An 18,377-nucleotide genomic window follows, 5' to 3' on the forward strand; every position below is an offset into this window, starting at 1 on the left:
TGACCTCGTGATCCGCCCGTCTCGGCCTCCCAAAGTGCTGGGATTACAGGCTTGAGCCACCGCGCCCGGCCTTGTAAAACTTTTAAGTGAGAAAGCGTAGGGTACAGTTCTCAGCACAGACTGAAGGAATTTGAGGTGGGAAGAAGGCAGATGGTGGTCTGAGGCAGCATCTTGCCAGTCTGCCAGCACAGAAATGGAGAGTCTGGGTGTTGGTGGCACCACGTGTGTCTCTGTCTAGGACCTCTTTCTCGATTGTGCATCTGCTGAATGGTCAGTCTTTAAGTACTTGATCAAGGTTGGCTGTGTGACAAATTGGAGTTTTTCTTATGCTTTAAATAGATTATTTGTTAACATTCAAAAGGTTCTTAAAGGTGGCTAGATGTGCAATAAAACCATCCTCTTACAACTGAGATGCCAGTTGGGGTGAATTTTCAAAGTATTGTCCAGTGATGTAGAGTGCACAGGGCATCTTTCCACTTTAAGGCAAGTCATCTAGTTAATTTTTCTTAGTCTCATATTTGATTCTTCTCCCTCCTTTTCTTCACCTTCTCTCCATCTTTCTACTGGGACTGCCTAAGAACAGCGTAGTAAGAAGTGAGAAATTATGTCCAGTTCACTGTAGCCAGCCTCCCAGTTTTTAAATAGGAAGCCAGGGTGTAAGATCTAATTTGCATATCGATTCATTGTCATCAGTAACAAAAGTGGCCCAGGGAGTTTCTAGGCCGCCTCCACCTCTCCTGTGGCCCCCTGAGCTAGGCTTCCCCCGTGCCCACAGGCTATGTGCGTGTCTGTGCCTATGGAGCTCTCTATCCAGCTCACTGTTTGCCATCACCACTGGGAGCCATCCACACAAGAGCAGTGTGTGGCATCAACACACCTGTTTGCAGACCCACCTTGGAGACTGGGAGGATTTGAGAAGTCATCCCTGAGCACAAGATGAGCGAGGCCTGGCGACCTCCAGCACCTCTTCTCCCTTGCCCTGGGGCGAAACACTCTCTAGAAGCAGGCTCTGACAGGCCCTCCTCTGGATGCCCCTGGATGGGGGCACAGCAGGCAGCATCTCTGGGCCAGCAATTCACAGTTGTGGATGTCATAGGAAGGGAAAGGTTACAGCCTGGCATACAGGGTCCTCCCTGTGATTTCCTGCAAGGTGGAAGAAGGTCCTCCAACAGAAGCCAGACCAGTGGCTGTGCAGTCATCAACAGTTGGAGATGTTTAGATGAAAGTGGAGAAAAGTGTTACCTGCTTTCGTTGCTTCATAAAATAGATCCTATATCATTTTGTCTGTTCAGTTCAACCTCTACCTAATAACTGATGATCTAAAAATGGTGCCAAATACAGTGCCAAATTCATTACATAGATTATTTGATCTTTACAACAGCCCAGTGAATTAGGTACCCTTCTTCCTCCGTTTAAATACAATGAAACAGAAGCTTGGGGAGATAAGGGAACAGATTGAGTCCAAGGCAGGCTTAATGAAACCCCATTTTGCCTCCAGTTTTTTTGTGTTTTGTTTTTAAGATTCCAGTGAAAAGAGCTGATGAAACTATAGAGTTGTGTTCTTTATTAAAATTTATAGTTTCATTTTTCAGTAGCAATGGGGCTGAGCTAGGACCCTTTTTCCTGCTTTTCTCAGTGATACCCCATGCCAGCCAACTTCCATGATCCTTCCCCTGCTCACCACAGAGGCAGGTGACCATCCCCAGTTACAGTGCAAAAAGGTGGAGACTGGTGAAGTCTGTGCTGTAAGATGACGTTCTGCATGGTGCAAGCTGCAGAGACTAAGAGCAACAGCCTGTCTTGTGTTTTGTGTCTTGTGTTTTGCTGGATATAAGATTCTGAGTTAATAGGCTTTTTCTTTTTAGCACTTTTAATATGTCATCTTACTAACTTCTGGTCCACTGTTTCTGCTAAGAAGTCAGCTGTTAATCTTACTGGGATCCATGATGAATCATTTTTCTCTTGCTCCATTCAAGATTTTCTCTTAAACTTTCAACATATTTCTGTTACGTGCGTGGGTATAGATTTCCTTACGTTTATCCTACTTGGAGTTTGTTTTCTTGCATGTGTAGATTAATGTCTTTCATCAGATTTGGGAAATTGTCAGCCATTATGTCTTGCAATTTTTTTTTTCCAGTCTTTATCTTTGGTACATGCATTACACACTTTACACGTGTGTTAATGTGCTTAATGGTGTGCCATATTTCTATGAGGCTCTGTTCATTTCTCCATTCTTTTTTCTTTCTCTCCTTTAGATTGTAAAATCTCTATCAATATATCTTCAAGTTCACTTATTCTTCTGCCAACTCAAAGCAACTGTGGAGCCCTATGGTGAATTTTTCATTTTGGTTCTTTACTTTTTAGCCCCAGAATTTCCATTTTTTAAATCGGGACACAAGTAAATTACGTATAGCCCATTAAAACTTGTCAGTTCAATTCAGGTCACATTTATTTACTCAAGTTTTATAGGTATTTTACAGATTATTTCACTGCAGTTACCCTCATTTAAAATTGTTTTTGTATGGTGAACTGTCTAGGCTAATTTTTATTTCCATCACTTTCCTACTGAAAGTTAAATTTTAAAATGCTGCCATTTGCCATTCACCTGGTAGATGTCTATCACATGCTAGGCAGTATGATTTTCTTAAAATTGCCAATGGCCTCTGTCCTATTTACTGGCACTTACTGTGTTGATTTATGAATGTTGAAGGAAATAAATTTACTTTGTAAAATAATTTCCAATTTTTTTTTATAATTTCAGCCTTTTGTTGACATTCTTTATTTGATGAAACATTGTAATTATACTTTTAATCCTTTAGGCATGGATTTTTAGATTGTTATCCTATTTATAATCGCTGCTTTCATGTCTTTGTCCAGTTAAGTCTAACATCTGGGCCCTCTTACACACAGTTTCTGTTGTGTGCTGTCTGCTTTTTCCCGTGTACAGATTGCATGTTCTTGTTCTCTTGCACATATCATAGCTTTCTCTTAACAACAGGACACTGTAGATGTTACAGCACTTCTGGGTGCTGATCCTCCTTACCCACTGCACATCACCCCTTCCCCACTGGCTTCTCATTTGTGTTTATTTCCTTATTGATTTAGCAAGAATAATTCAGTGAAGTCTATTCCCCTGTGGTGCACCACTGCTGTCACTCCTCAGAGGCCACAGCCTTGAGCTATGAGTGACATTCCTATTTTTCCTTTGTTAAATTACAAAATTCTTCCAGACAGCTCCCTTTCACTGCCTCTTTGCCTGATCTCTTGTTAAGTTTCTGGCTGCTGTGTCTCTGTTGTTTTCACTTCCAGCTGTTAGCCTCCACCAATCTTCAATTGTTTGCGCTATTATTTTTGGCCCTGGAGCATAAATTGTCCCCACAGTCTGCTCTGATTGCAGTTGGGCCCTTTCGTAGGAGTGCTCTTTCAGGCAGTCCCTGAGGCCTGCTGTGACCCCAGGAGGACTCTTTCTGGCTGTCCCTTTCCCTGTCCTCTCTGCTAAGCTTTCAGCTGGTCTACTTTGCCATTGTGGAGCTACTGCCTACTCTTAATTGCTCATCAACAAAATTTCTCTTGTTTCTGACAGTGCCTTAGGCTTGAACTTTCCCATACTCTGTTCCAAATAATTAGTTATCCCTAGGGAAAGTTACAGAGCCCTTTGTTCTTGTGACCTATCTCTCCCTGCTCTGGAGGTGGTGCAGGGACAGTGGCCTGCTTTTCTGTGAATGACACCTCTGGTCTACAAGAAGAGTGCTGTGTGAGCATAGGAGCAACTGGTCTTCTCTCCTTGCCTTTTCCAGCATAAAACCTCCACCCAGTGAGTGAGATGGGGTGGGCTGAATGGGACCTAATACTCAGAATGCTATGCCTGGTGTAGAGCTTCCACTCCATGAGTAAAGGCTGGGCTGAGGAAGGGACCCCTCTGCTTCTTGGCCTAGAATAGAGATTCTGCCACAGAGCTGGCAGGGGTGGGAGCTGTGAATTGTCGATGTTGGTAGTCACTCCCTCCCTGGGAGAAACCATAACCCTGTGTGTTTGGAGCTGTGGGAAGAGGGAGCCCCATCTTCTTGGCCATACCCGCCCAGGGTAGAGCATCCTTTATGCTGAGCTTCAGAGGAGGGGATTTGTACCAAGAAAGGGAGCAGGTTGTGGATTGTAGCTCACATGCCACGCATTCTTGCTGTTCTTGCTGATGTTTGATAAATCTTCTGGGGAAAAACTATTTCTTCATGTATGTACTTAGGACAATTTCCAGAGACTTTAAGTGGTTGGTTTTTATCATTTTATCTGTTGTGGTTGTTTCACTGGAAAGAGGGCCCACGGATATCCTTGTTTTAAAAGTACTTCCCTCGTGTCCCCTAAAATTGTATGAAAATGTTCAGGCCTTTTTTGCTGGTTTAGAATTCAAACATATACTAGGGATGGTCTTTAACACTCTACTTACTAGCACAGCAATCTGGCAAGGACCATCACATGTAGACTGACATCAGATGCAGTCCCTAGGAAATACCCCAAATAGGAGAGACTTCTATTTCTGGCAGTTAGGCAGACTAGATTGCTGGAAGGACCCTCCCACCGGGAAAAACCCTGAAATGTATAGTAAGATTTTTAAAAATATATTTAATGACATCAGTAGTCAATTAGCAAAAAATACTCATAAATCAATGACTAAGTGAAAGAGGAAACTCAGAGAAGCGGCAGCATATTGAATGTGGCCTTCCCCTTAAGGATATTTGGTGAACTGAATAAATTCGAGTATCTGTTCGCACAGCTTTCCCAACCATAAGGAATACAAGAAAGTCCAAGGCTTCTGTGCAGTATCTAATAGGAGACCCTCCCCATACGAGCTTGAAACCCCAAAAGGCTAAACTCTCAGTGTAAAGATGAACAAAAAATGTTCTCCCTTAGAAAACTACAAGGAAAACTGCCTATCTCAAAACAGAACTAGGTAGGGCCGGGGGGAATTTCCCTCTGACAATTCATAGCAGTAAACCATCCCTCACGTGAGATTACAACCCAGTTTGATTGTGTCTGAGTGGCCCAAAATCCTAAGCCATGAAGTTAAAGTATCCCCAGCTTGTAGTTTCCTCCAGCACCTTGTAGAATCAAATGTTAAGTCGTTCTTGAAACAACCCATCTTCAACCCAGACCTCAAATTATTCCTAGAAATAAAGTTCCAAGATAGTTAAGCTCACAACCAAAAACATCCCACAAAATATACAAGTAAACCAAGCACCAAGAGTGAGGAATAACAGGGACATTATTAGATACCACCATTATTAGACCTCAGATATTAGCATTATTAGCATACAACAGAAAGGAAGTATAGCTAATACGTTTACGTATTAAAAGAATTTGAAAAGTAAAAAAGTAACTGATTATGAAAAATGATCCAGCATGTTGGGTAACATTCTAGAAATGAAAAAATATAACCAAAATGTAAAATTTGGAGATGTAAGTTTAACAGAACATTACATACAATTGCAAGAGAATGTGGTGAGCTGGAACACAGATTTTGGAGTTGATGCCCAACTGAGAAACAGAACATGAGAGGTTAAGTGACATGGACTAGATCTAACTGAGGTCTAGCTAAATTCCTAGTGGAAAGGAGAAAGAGGATGGGGGAAAGTCAATATAAGAGCAGCTAATAACCGAGAACTTTCCAGAACTGATAAAAGGTAGAAACAAAAATCCACATATTCAGGGATCCAGATGAATTCCAAGCAGGGAAAATAAAAATCAATCTAAACTTGGAAGCACCATAGTGATAAATGCAGAACACCAAAGACAAGGAGAAGATCTTTAAAACAGAGAGAAAAACCACCCTCCAAGAAACACAAAATCTCAGTGCCTGACATCTCAACAGTAATAATGGAAGTCAGAAGGCCATAAAATGTGCTTAGAAAAACCTGTCAATCTCGAATATCCAGGAAAGAAATATTTCATGAACTAGGATAAAGACATAATTTTCACACAAACTAAAGCTAAAAGACTTTTTCACCAATAGACCCTCACAAAATAAAGCTGTATTGGATATAACTTCAAACTAAAGGATAAATAACCCAGATGAAAGAAGAATGAATAATAAGCAAAGGAAGTGGTAAATATGTGGGCAAATCTAAATGTGTGCTGTGAAGAATAAGTGCTGAATAAAAACCTGAAAACCAAGCTACAAGTAAAATGCATGAATATCCCACACCTGGGTTCAGAGGGGGCTCCTCTGCCTTAAAGTATTCTCGGATCCTTGAATTGTTCTGGCAAGGAGCAAAGATAAGTAACTTTGCTTTTCATAAGTTAAAGATGACTTAGTTTTTATGACCATATACAAGAGAGTAGAAATACTATGCATGACTTCCAAAGTAGTAGAGAGGGGAAATGGAATTGAAAGACAAACCTAGCTGGCTTGGTGGCTCACACCTCTAATCCCAGCACTTTGGGAGGCCGAGGCGGGCGGATCACGAGGTCAAGAGATCAAGGCCGTCCTGGCCAACATGGTGAAACCCCATCTCTAATAAAAATACAAAAATTAGCCAGGCATGGTTGCAGGCACCTGTAGTCCCAGTTACTCGGGAGGCTGAGGCAGGAGAATCACTTGAACCTGAGAGGCGGAGGTTGCAGTGAGCCGAGATCACGCCACTGCACTCCAGCCTGGGCGACAGAGTGAGACTCCATCTCAAAGGACAGCAAGAAGGGAGAGAAAAAAAAATGTAATATTAGCAGAACAGATAGGACAAAATCTAAATGCCCCTACTAAAAGACTTAAATTATAAGGCTGTGTTTTTTTAAACCTGTCTATATGTTAGAGATGTAGCCAAAATATAAACAGGTAAGTGAAAAGATGGCAAAAGATATCCAGTGCAAAAACCCAAAGAAGCTGGTGCTTTCTTACACCAAACATCATACAAAACAGACTTCAGGGAAAAATTAGAAACAAAAGCTTGCCCCAAAAAGGTTTATTTCACCAGAAGATAGGATCATTTCCAAATCTATGCAAGTAGGAACCTCCTGCATAGAAATATACCTTCAAGATACATTTCCAAAAATAAGCATGTTTACATGGAGTTGGAGTGACAGACGTTCACATGCTTCTTCCAGTAACTGACAGATCAGGCAGACTAAGAAATGTCTTACATTTAAATGTTTTCCATTTTGAAAGTTTACTGAAGATATTATGAATAACTTTATACCAGTATATAGTTGAAAACAAAATACAGCAATTTCTAGAAAGCAGCAACTTAATAAAACGGATTCAGGAACGAAAAGAAAAGTTCAGTCATCCTATTTATTAGGGAAATTTAATCGTTATTTCAAAATATTCCCATGAAGAAATAGAAAGTCCAGAACATTTAATTGGCAAGTGCTACCGCACACTTAAATGACAATTAACTTTAATCTTACGGAGTCTATTCCAGAGAACAGAAAAATAGGAACCCTCTCCCAGTCATTGTATGAGGTTAGCAAAACCTTGGTAGCAAAACTAAAGACAGTACAAGAAGGAAAAATAAAGGCCCATTTTACTCTTGCATATAGGTTTAAAAAAAAAAACTAAGCAAGATATTGTCCAATAATGAAGCCAAAGAATGATTGCCAACTTCGTTATGTATAAATCTGGCTGGGCAGGCCTCCCATTCACAGATTTCCCCACCATCCAGCAGTGAGTGTATTTGCTATATTGGCAAAACAGTGCTATGATGATTTTTTTTTAACCACCAAATCTGTCAAAATTGCCACAAGTACAATTCCCTATGTCCTTTACCCAAAGCCACAAGCACGGCTCCTCACCTCCGTCCAATGAGATAATGACAGAAGGATTTCCAGTCTTCTTGGCTGTCACTCACCTCGTGTCTTTTCTCCCCTTTCCTCTGTCTTCCTTTTGTTTTTCAGTGGCTGCTTCAACCCCAAACTCCACTGCTGGTGCAGCCATGAACTCCTTGACCTCTCTTGGGACTCTGCAAGGACTGGCTGGAGCCACTGTTGGACTGAATAATATTAATGCACTAGCAGGTACCATCAACAGTGAGTATTTGCTGCTCTGGTGGACAGCCTTCCCCCAAATTCTCCACAGAAAGTGGTCAGCCAGAAATGACCCGAAAAAGGATATGCCACGGGGAGAACTAAAACTTGGGATGGAGGAGCACATGCTTTGATAGGCAAAAGCTGCCTACACTTATTTTGCCTCAGAAAACCCCTGACCACTCTCCACCCCCAGATTCTCTTCAGTGTGTAGCACCGCGCGTGTGCTCATCCATGGGCTTCTGTGGCTGGCAGCTATTTTCAAGTTTCCAGCAGTTTGGTTTGGTTTGCTTTGGTTTCGGTCGGTTCTGTCCTGCGAGGCAGGGTGTTACAGTGGGAAAAGTTAATGGACTGGAAGGCTGGAAGCCTGAACCCAGCTCTGCTGCCAGGCAGCTGTGGGAAGTCAGGCAGACGCTGCTCCCTCTCTGGGCTTGGGAGTCTCCATTTGAGAATGGAAAGTTCTGGATCAGATGATTCTTAAAGGTAGCCTCCAGCTCCAAAGTCCAAAGATTCATGACAATTAAATACGGGAGAAAATTAGGCCTTGGAAAGAAGCAGATGAAACTGAGGGGAGAGGAGTCACTGCCGGAACTGACGTGATCAGAATATTTATTAAGCACCCACAGGTATGGGTCACTCTACATCAGGGACCATCCAGAGGGACAGCGTTTAGCTGTGGCAGGTTGAAATAGGCTGGAGGCAAATCACTTAGAAAATTGTACTTGGTTCCGAAACATACGGATGGACTCACCAGAGAATTCTGGTTCTGTCCTCCGCAGGCCACCCGTTCCTGTCATTCTCGGTTGATGGGGGAACGGTGTGCCGGCCAGAGGATAAGTCATGTTTTAGACTCCTGCTCGGTATGGGTTCCTGCAGTGGGGAAACTGATCCTCAGCCCACAGAGGGGACACGAAATTTCCCTGTCCCTCCGTTTCGGACTCCCTGGTTGCCTGAGAGTAGCCAAGCCCAGCAGATCCACGACAGCCAACAAAGCTGCTGATACTGGAGCCCAGTTAGCTACCATGCAGCCCAGGCACCCCGGCACCTGCCCGTTCTCATTTTTCGTGAAGGAGTCCTTGACAGTTGTTGCCCTATTTTAAGGCATGCTTCAATAAGTGGACTGTTTTGAAAGGGTGGCCAGGCAGTATAATTTTTTAAAGCAAAATAATCCCAGTAATTTCATACTGTAAAAACTCAGAATACCTTGCACTGGACTTGGTAGAAAATGAACCTAAAATTTATCCAAATAAAAATTAACCTTTTTAATCCTGAGAAAATAGATCACTTTTAGAATTAGGACATTTTTCAGGTTTTAGTACATCCTTGTATGCAGCAGCTCTAGGAGAAGCAAAAGCGTGAACCGAGCTTTAGCTGACCATACCTCCCAAATGGGATGGCTCGTGGTTAGCGTGGAGCCCGTGAACTGGTAGCCGCGCGGCGGCCGCAATGTTGTATTCCAGTTAGAACCGCCTCCAGCTTTGACTTTCCCAGCAGCCAAGTAGGAGCCTCACTGCCTTGACCCCCGTTTCCGGTACAGCTCCTCGCTCTGACCTTGTCCTTCACCTAGGTCGAGGACGCGTGTGCTCGCACACATCCCCTCATGCTGCTTCTCTTGCCCCAGGACCTAGTTCCCCTAAAACAAGGACTTTGATTTGACCGCCTGCCTGTCCTTGGTCTGCAGAGTAACAGGCCAGTGGGAATGGTTGTCCTCCTCAGCACGTGCTCATGACTGGTGTGTGTGTCCTCTCGTCCGTGTCCCGCCCTGTCCACGCTGCTCTGCTCTGCATTGCTGAGATTTTGCCATCGTTCTCGTCAGGGACTGCAGAGGGGCTGTGTTGAATGGCAGAGAAACCATGAGTAGTTCTTGTGTGGGGTCTTGTGTGATACACATTTTGCTTCTGGCAAGGACAACAAGTTTAAATCGTTTTGCTTTTTAAAATTCTTTGCTATTGGGTTAATATCAGTCTGTACAGTTCATAGAAAATGAAGAAAGAATGTCATTTCACATAACCCCTACTAGATAGTATGAACCAAGAAAATATTTAATTAAACCAAAACCAGGCACAAATGAAAATACATTCCTTGTGCCTGGGAAGTGTTACTAATGCAGAGCTGTTTTACAATCTCCAGCACTGACCTAGAGCTACTATTTGCTGCTTGTCTCAAAATATCAACAGAAAACCTTCCAAGACAGAGTATCCTCTTTCAGACCATTCCTTCTCAACAGAGATGATTATGCTACCGGTTCCACTGGATAATTCCTAAAGAAAGTCGTCAAGCAGTGGTTACCTGGACAGAGTCAGCTTCTCAAATAGTTGACGGCAGCTTCCGTAGCACCGCTGTTAATCCCACCCCACTGCAGCAGCCGTTATCTGTTTCCATATGGAGAGTATTCAGGTGTTCTGAATAGAGCCAACTCTCTCCCACTGACACAGCAGCCAGCCAGAAAGCAGGTAGATGACTCACCAGAGCCTACATTTTACCCTCTTTCCTGCTCAAGAGCCCAACACCTCTCCCAAAAAATGAAGTTTTTAGTCAGTAGACAAGTAGCTAAATTATACTGTTTTGAGTTGGATGTCCTTTTTATTCCCTTATACATTAATGAATCGAAGAGCTAAAAAACAGTACAGCACCCTAAAAATGTAAGAATCATCAAGATCAGAAGAAAGAAGACATGTGATTCACCATCAGAGTGTTCACCTCTGGATTTTTTCAGGGTTCCCTGAGCATGTTTTATATATTAACATCTGAGCTAAGGTGAAGAACATACTTTTTCCACCCAAGAGTCTGTCTCTGATTTTGTGTGTTTCAGTGTATGTCAAGTGGCATCTTTATTTTTCCTTGTTTTATCGCATAATTCGAATGGCTTCCAAATGGCTTACCATATAGTGCTTAAAATTATGATTGTTTTAAGAAAACCAGCTGCAGATGCCTGGTGAAAAGCGTCTATGGAAATATTTTCCATGAGAAGATGCTCCGGGCATATTTTTGTGGCTTGGCACTCCTTGCATTGTGAAATTACTATTTTAATCTGTATTCCTAATATTTATAGTTTCCACAGCCCCACACAATGTGTGTGCCCTTAATAACACAGGCAGGTATATAAGTGACACCCAGTGTATACAGAGACATCTTCATCTACCCTGGTTCTAGACATTTTATATTTAGCTTCTCATTTATCAGCTTGTAGCTTAGAAGGATCATCTGTCATCTATACAAAAGAAAACTTACCCCAGTGAAGTGGTTACAAATCTGTGAGAATATTAAGACCTTCTCCCTTTTTCTTTGATTTGGGATAAAGCCTAGCAGGGCAGCTTGCAGTCAGTGTGGTCTGCTATGGCACTTGGCTTGTGATTCTCCTTTTTTCAGTGTCATTTCCTTAGTGCCCCCAACAAAAAACATTCATGCTCATGTTTATGGGTTAGTCCTTCTGTGCCATGTTAACAGATTCAGCATCTCCCACCTCCTGGGTCTCTATCGTAGACTGAGGGCCTCTGGAGAGGAATGAGGCAGAAGGCACTCAGTTGTCAGGCTGCGTGCTGGCCCTCCCGACGGGCCAGGTGCAGAGGCCTCCCTGCCGAGCACTGCCACACCTGTCACTTGCTTCCAGCCTTCCTCGTCTAAATAGCATGCATGGGAATGGAGATGATGATAATAAATGAGAGGAAATGGCTGATCCATTGGGCCATTTCAAGGAAAAGCCCTATTCTTTTAAGTGGAAGCATTTTATTCAACTTAACTGTCTTCACAGCTCTGCTTCTGTTATCCAAAGCTTTTTAGAGGAAATCAGGTACCCACAGCTGGGTTGACAAACACTGTCTTTGATAGAATTAACCTAGAATAACATCAGGTCACTCACAGGAACTATTCTCAGAGGTGGAATGCTGCCTCTGATTGTTCTTCAAATCCTACCATGTTTTCAGCTACTTTTCCACCCTGGACCTAGGAACCACCCTCCCAGATTTTCCATGATAGTTGTAGTTTAAAATATTCTCAGTGTGCTGGTACTTAGAACTTTTTTGTTCACATGGATGTTTATACCATGGAGGAGGCGAGCCCCTGGCTGGAGAGGCCAAACCCTCCCCGTGTCCCCTGACTCTTCCCCCTTGAGCATCTGCATCCCTTGCTCATGGTACCGCCTCTGCCACCCCCCACCTTCCCCAGGAAAATAGGGCCGGCCACAGCTGTCTCCTACATGCACAGCACCAGCAGAAGTACAAAAGACCCTTCCGGAAAGCAGATTAGCTCTGAGGTGTAGTCCAGAGACACAGCCAGCCTTTGTGAAGTGGAACCAGGAAAGAAGGGTGTGGCTGGAACGTCACTGGCTGGAGCTCCAAGCCTCACAATGCCCTCTGAAACATCCATCCAGTATTTCAAGAGCAGGAGATGCATTCTGCTTCTGCGTTGTAAGAGAAAACATTTTGGCAAAAGAGAGTTGGATAATTTTTCTGACCTGGAAATTAAAAAACAGCTGTGTAGAGAGAAGGGAGTTGGGTCCCAGTGACCACCGCCATAAAATGCCTCGTGTGTATCTGGCGCTCTGGAGAAGCCAAATCATGGAGGCTGCAAATCGCAGGAAGGAGCCCCTGTGGGTCTCACATGACAGGGCCTGAAAACTCCCACCCTCAGCAGACAAGGCATCATGGCAGTGCGATGCTCCCCACCACTCCATGGGAACCTGGAGGCGTCCATCAGAGAGGAGCTGCTGTCTACAGCCCGTCCTCGTCTGGCAACAAGGCGCCTCTGGCAGCAAGGCCCCGCGTGGCTTCGCAGGCTGCGAGTCACACCCAGAACCTCATGCCTTGAGATCCAAGCAGAGCGGCAAGTCGCCACTCTTCTCCTGCCAGAATTTCCTCCACACAGGCATCTGCATTTCTAAAGGACTGTGCCCAGAGCTCGATCATCTATAATCCACAGCACCTGTTAACAGCCTGACCAAAGTGAGACCAAAAGAATTTATCAGCAGTGTCCAGCCCTTCCCGAGTTATTGTACATACCCCTCTCACCTACCTCAAAAACACGGAAGTTCCTTTGCATCACACAAATAAATAGTGGGAGATGAGGATGAAATAAGAGCACTGGAGGAAGAGAGAAATGACTCTCCAGCCCTCTGGTGGCCACAGTAACAGGGACAGAGGGGAAGCACAGTGGCAGGGGGGTGGCTGTGATATGCCGGTGTCCGAGGGATCATTTAGAGTAATTAGGACAGTCTGCATCCAAGCTCTTTGGACAGCTTTTACTTGCATGACCCAAAGAAAACATTAATGGAAACATTAATGAAAATCTCAATGATTTTCTTGATAGACCCCTTCATAAGAAGAAACAAAAGTAGACACAGCAGGGCCTCAGCTGGCAACACTTCTGAGCTGAGCTTGCACTCGGGAGGGTGCTACTCCATTCTCACGCCATTCACACTCACCTCGCCACCCCTGCTCAGTGTCTGTTCTGAGAAGCACAGGAATACCCAAGGTGAGGCACAATGATAGTCCTCCACTGTTAAGCCATGGCCTAATTCATATCTTACACGTGTCCTTTTAATTGAAGAGGCGAAGTTGGCCAAATAGAAGCACAAGTGGAGTAAACAGAACATTCCCCACCTGCTCCGTTGGGGCAGGAGCATGCTGGGCGTGTGGAGGTCACTCTGCTGCCGGATTCCCTGGTGTTTCCAGGCAGCCTTACCTTAGTTGTCCTCCATTCTCATTAGACTTACCTATGTTTTCAGTTAGCCATTCTTGCTGTTTTCATATATCCAATCTGTAGCCCTACTTTCAGTGAGATTTTCATTCATGTTTTCAGTAAGTTCTTCTCAGAAACAGATCTTTTCTTAAAGAATTGTGATCATAAAGGGACCCAGAGGCAATTGTGATGTCCCCTCTTCCATTTCCTGAGTTGATATGAAAGTTAGTACTCTATAAAGTGTTGCTGGCTTTGACTCAGTATTCAGGGAGAATGTGACAGTCAGCAACCCCAGTAGAGCCAAAGAGCAGCCAGGATACAAGGGGAGAAATCGAGTCCCATCAGGTGATAGCCAAGGTCCGGCCTGTAGACACGCCTCTGTCTCCGGCTGACTGAAAAACAGGACCTGGAGCTTTCAGTGTCCGAAACCCCGTTGCCACTTGGGCATGGGTGCACGCACAGAAGAACTAATTGCTGCTGAAAACTGAACCACTTTGATACTGAATGAGTAGCCTCAGCTCTCTGCGACTGTGGGAAAGGTCCACATTTCTTCTTTGCCTCAATTCTTCATCAGCCAGGCTACTTATTCCTAAGGTCGTAGTCCCTGGCATCATCATTCAGCTGTTTAGAAAGCCCATTTTCCCACACTGTAACTCCCGGAACTGCAGGTCCACTGATTGAGAGTACAGAACTTGTCCTCTCCACCATTTCCTCATCACACGGCCTAAAGGAAAGAAGTTTTATTTCATCTTTTCCTCCTCAGCCCTGCAAGCCATCCCATAGTTCCTTTAAAAGCCCAATAAATGGATTTCAGTGTACATATTTTACAGGCCTCTGCTACTAAGGTTTTTTTTTTTTTTTTTTTTTTTTTAACATGCTCCTAAGTTCCCAGAAGCAAAAGGCGTTTACTTCCAAAAGATAACAACGGTACTTGCCAGTAGCACGCTGCATGGCATTGAGCTGTCTCGTCTCACTCGTGCCACAGTGCATTTGGATCACTGGCCTAGGGAGTGAGGGTTTTCATGGCTTAGGTCATTTTCCCCCATTGTCATGATTGATTTCTTCATGGTTTCATTTTGAGTTTCCTGTCGGTGTAATTGTGTGCTAGCTGCATGTATTTGCTGTTGTATTGTGTCAAATGATTCTCTAACTTCCTTTGGAAAGCACTAATGAATAAGTGCTGTTTCTCTTCTCTATTGTTGGGTTTTTTGTAAAGTTGCTCAAATGCTCTCAGGTATGGCGGCTCTGAATGGAGGACTTGGCGCCACAGGCTTGACGAATGGCACGGCTGGCACCATGGACGCCCTCACCCAGGCCTACTCAGGAATTCAGCAGTACGCAGCCGCCGCGCTGCCCACTCTGTACAGCCAGAGCCTGCTGCAGCAGCAGAGCGCTGCGGGCAGCCAGAAGGAAGGTAGGTGCCCAGGCAAGGCCCAGCCCAGCTGGCAGCACTGGCCTCTAGAGCACGGTTAGAAGGTATCGGATTGAACCCATGTCACAACAGAAAGCAGCTGTTGTATGTGTTATTCGTGTTTAACAAACCTGAAAGCTGGGCGTGGTGACATACACCTGTAGTCCCAGCTACTTGGGAGGTTGAGATGGGAGGATCGCTTGAGCCCAGGAGCTGAGGCTGCAGTGAGCCATGGTCATGCCTGTGACTAGCCACTGCACTCCAGTCGGGGAACACAGACCCCTCTCTCTCAAACAGCAGCAAAATCCTATTTCAGTCTTTCTCACTTGGTCTTATAGTCACCTTCAAATTTAATGTTTCATCCATCTCTTTAGATGAAGTTCTTGTCCGTTGTATATTTACATACCAGTCTGGCTTTGTAGATAAATGGTTTTAATTTTTTCCCCCAGCTACATCTTCTGAAGGGTTATGGCATCTCTGCAGATCTAAGTCCAGGAAAGTTGACCACCTTTCTTGGAATCCCCAAATATTCTATCACTGCTCACCCCCCTCCCATAATTAAGTTCTATAAACTATTAATTTCCCATCAACTACTTAATATTTGCTGCCTATAAAAAATTCCCAGGGACTTCCCTTTCCCAAGTCAGCACAGACATCACCTTTTCCCCTTACACAGAAACTACTTGGTGGTGGAAGGGGATGGATGGCCACTGGCTTCTGTGGGTGAAACACTCTGTCCTGTGTTTGCCAGGGTTTTCGAGTCCACACATCCTGTGAGTGTGCGGCTGCCTCTCAGTAGGTGATGGTTTTCAGGTGAATGATAAAATCCACGGTTAGGATTGCCTTGGTCTTTGTTTAACTGGGGGTCTTCAGGGAAAGCAAGGAAGTGATCGATTGCCTTGCTTCTCTGCCAGTAAAGCAAAATAAACTCCAGGAAGTTAATGGTAAGAATAAATTAAAGCTAATTATGAAATGGTTCATGAGTAAGACCAAATAGGATCATTGGTCATTCTTCCTTTTGATTCCTTCTTCCTTAATTGAAGCTCCTTTAGAGCAAAATCTGCTAAATGATATTTTTTTCTGACTTGGTTAGATATGGAATAAAAAGCCAGAATAGAGAAGCACTAAGGGAGATTTTTTTAAGTTTCTTTCCCTTCTCTGTTACCCTCACCCCATAGTTCCAAATTGCTTTGTCTGAAGTGGGTTTTAAGAGAACACAGCTTAAAAGATACTTATGTTTTTTTTTTCTTTTGAAAAAGGAAAGAAAAGGTTTTTTATTTGTATGAATAACATGGAGATCACTTTTAAAATGAAAAATATATGAAAGTGCAAGTTACTTTTCATTATGTCAACTTTCTCTTTACTCTTAGCTGTGGCTACTATTATAGGCTTTTGAAACATGCACAGGTGTTCAGACAGCTGTGGTTCCGCAGGCTTGTGAAAGAACCCCTACATCATAAACATCACTTGTCTTCCCCAAGAAAGGCCTGTGTGTGTTCCTCTGTCTGTGGTCTGAGTACCATGGTGACAAATGAGGGCAGAGAGCAGGACCCTGTAGGATGATGATATCCTCACACACAGGCCAGAAGGCCAGTTCCCCACATGGTGGTCACCTCTCCATTACAGAGCAGGACCTTCCAGTAAACTATAGAGCGGTTTAGGGATAAAGTCTGGGCCATGAAACAACATGTTTCCGAGGTTTCACCTGAGTTCACTGCCCTCAACTTTCTCACCTTGAGTTTTAGGGGTTACTACTTAGCGCAGTAATTCCCCTTCTGAGATTAAGATAAAATTGCCCAAAATAACCACTGTCCACTCCTGATTTAAGAGTGTGCATTTTCAGTAGCATGCTTTCGGGGTTTTGATTTGTTCAGTGTTTCTTTGGAATCATCTCCCACCTTCTCATACCTCTCTTCTGATCCCCTTCTCTCCCAGTTAATACGTGCTCAAGAAATTTAAACCATCTTCATATTACTTTAAGTAAAACATAAATTTAAAAGCAAATGATGTCAGGCAGAGCAAAAAAATAATAACAACGATGAATTCCAGATTTTCTACTCCACAGTTCTGTCCGAGGTTGCAAGACCTGCTGCGTTTTTCCCCAGACAGGAAGTGAGCCTCTGACGGCCCGCCTCTGTCCATTACCTGCAGGAGGCGAGTCCCGTGAGGAATGGGGACGCTGGTGTACTCGTACAGCTTTGTTCCTACAAACGTCCCCAGTGCTTTATGCCAGATCAAGTGCCCTGTGAGAAAGATAAAACATGAACACCCCAACAACCAGGACCAGTAGTGAGTGTAACAGAGAATCTAACAAGTGACAGTAACGTGCACCGGGAGAAATCTGATGAAGGGGTGACTTGTGAACAGGTGTTTCCCACTTCTAGAGGAAGAGCGATGACACACAGGTAGAATCCCATTTTTAAAAAAGGTGTTTTGTGTTTTCCTCTTCATCTCAGCCACCTTAGTTGCATACAAGGGAGGTTTTCCATATGAAATTTTTTTTTTCCATTTTAATATTAAAAACTCAGGGCATATACAAAACCAAACGGTTTCTTGGTGATGGAAAAATTGGGGGATCTATTTCAAGAGATGCTGCTGACATTTTTTCTCGGGAAGATCAGGAGCAAAAGGACAAAACCTACTTGTGTTTGTTTACTGGTCTCTTTGCTGGGCATAGACACATTCAGCATGAGCAACGTTCTAGAAAGCCAGGATTGCTCAGGCATGCCCCATCATCTGTCATGTGCACTGAAACTCTATTTTCTCCCCGGCTTCAGGAGGTGAGATGTACTTCACAGTTCCAACTGGGGCCCAGTAACCCTCATTCATGCATTTGGATCTTTTGTGCAGTAGCAACATGAAAGCTGGTAGCACCAAATCTGACCAGCAAACATATCACCAAGGATGTGCACACACAGCAGCACTCAGAACATCCCTTTCCAGTATTTGGGTTTTGCATCTTTTCATGTTAAATTTTGATTCTCTTAAAACCAGAAAACATCTGGGGACCCAAGGCCCCCCTACAATCGTGTCCCTTTAAAATAGACTCCTTCCCATGCTCTAGAATATGGATATGTCCAAGGAAATGGAAGCAGTATGGGAAGTTAGAGTAGTCACGAAGACACACTTTTAAATGAGAAAGGAATACTTCATTTCTGTGGCTTCCATAGTTTGCCTCAAGAAGTTTTCTTTGCAAAACAGATTATGAGACGGGGAAAGAGGAATGTAATATATTAGTGTGTGTGTGTATATATATATATATAATATTTATATTTGTACG

General features: G+C 43.7%; 1 protein-coding gene and 1 pseudogene across 18 annotated transcripts in view; one reads left to right on the forward strand and one right to left on the reverse strand.

The window, feature by feature from the left end:
* The window catches only part of CELF2 (CUGBP Elav-like family member 2), a 558,220-nt gene that overhangs the window by 527,683 nt on the left and 12,160 nt on the right, over positions 1 to 18,377 (forward strand). For 7 of the 18 annotated variants that reach the window (XM_017886680.1, XM_017886679.1, XM_017886684.1 and 4 more), the window contains 2 exons: positions 7,882 to 8,001; positions 14,903 to 15,100. In XM_017886680.1, coding sequence (XP_017742169.1) covers positions 7,882 to 8,001; positions 14,903 to 15,100 — 318 coding nt within the window. Of the gene's footprint in view, positions 1 to 7,881; positions 8,014 to 14,902; positions 15,101 to 18,377 lie in introns of all 18 variants that reach the window. The other 11 variants (XM_017886678.1, XM_017886686.1, XM_017886689.1 and 8 more) reach the window with 3 other exon arrangements.
* LOC108538534 (putative uncharacterized protein CELF2-AS1) lies at positions 10,787 to 17,601 on the reverse strand (annotated as a pseudogene).

The sequence above is a fragment of the Rhinopithecus bieti genome, unplaced genomic scaffold (genome assembly GCF_001698545.2).
Source record: "Rhinopithecus bieti isolate Rb0 unplaced genomic scaffold, ASM169854v2 scaffold_13900, whole genome shotgun sequence".
NCBI lineage: Eukaryota > Metazoa > Chordata > Mammalia > Primates > Cercopithecidae > Rhinopithecus > Rhinopithecus bieti.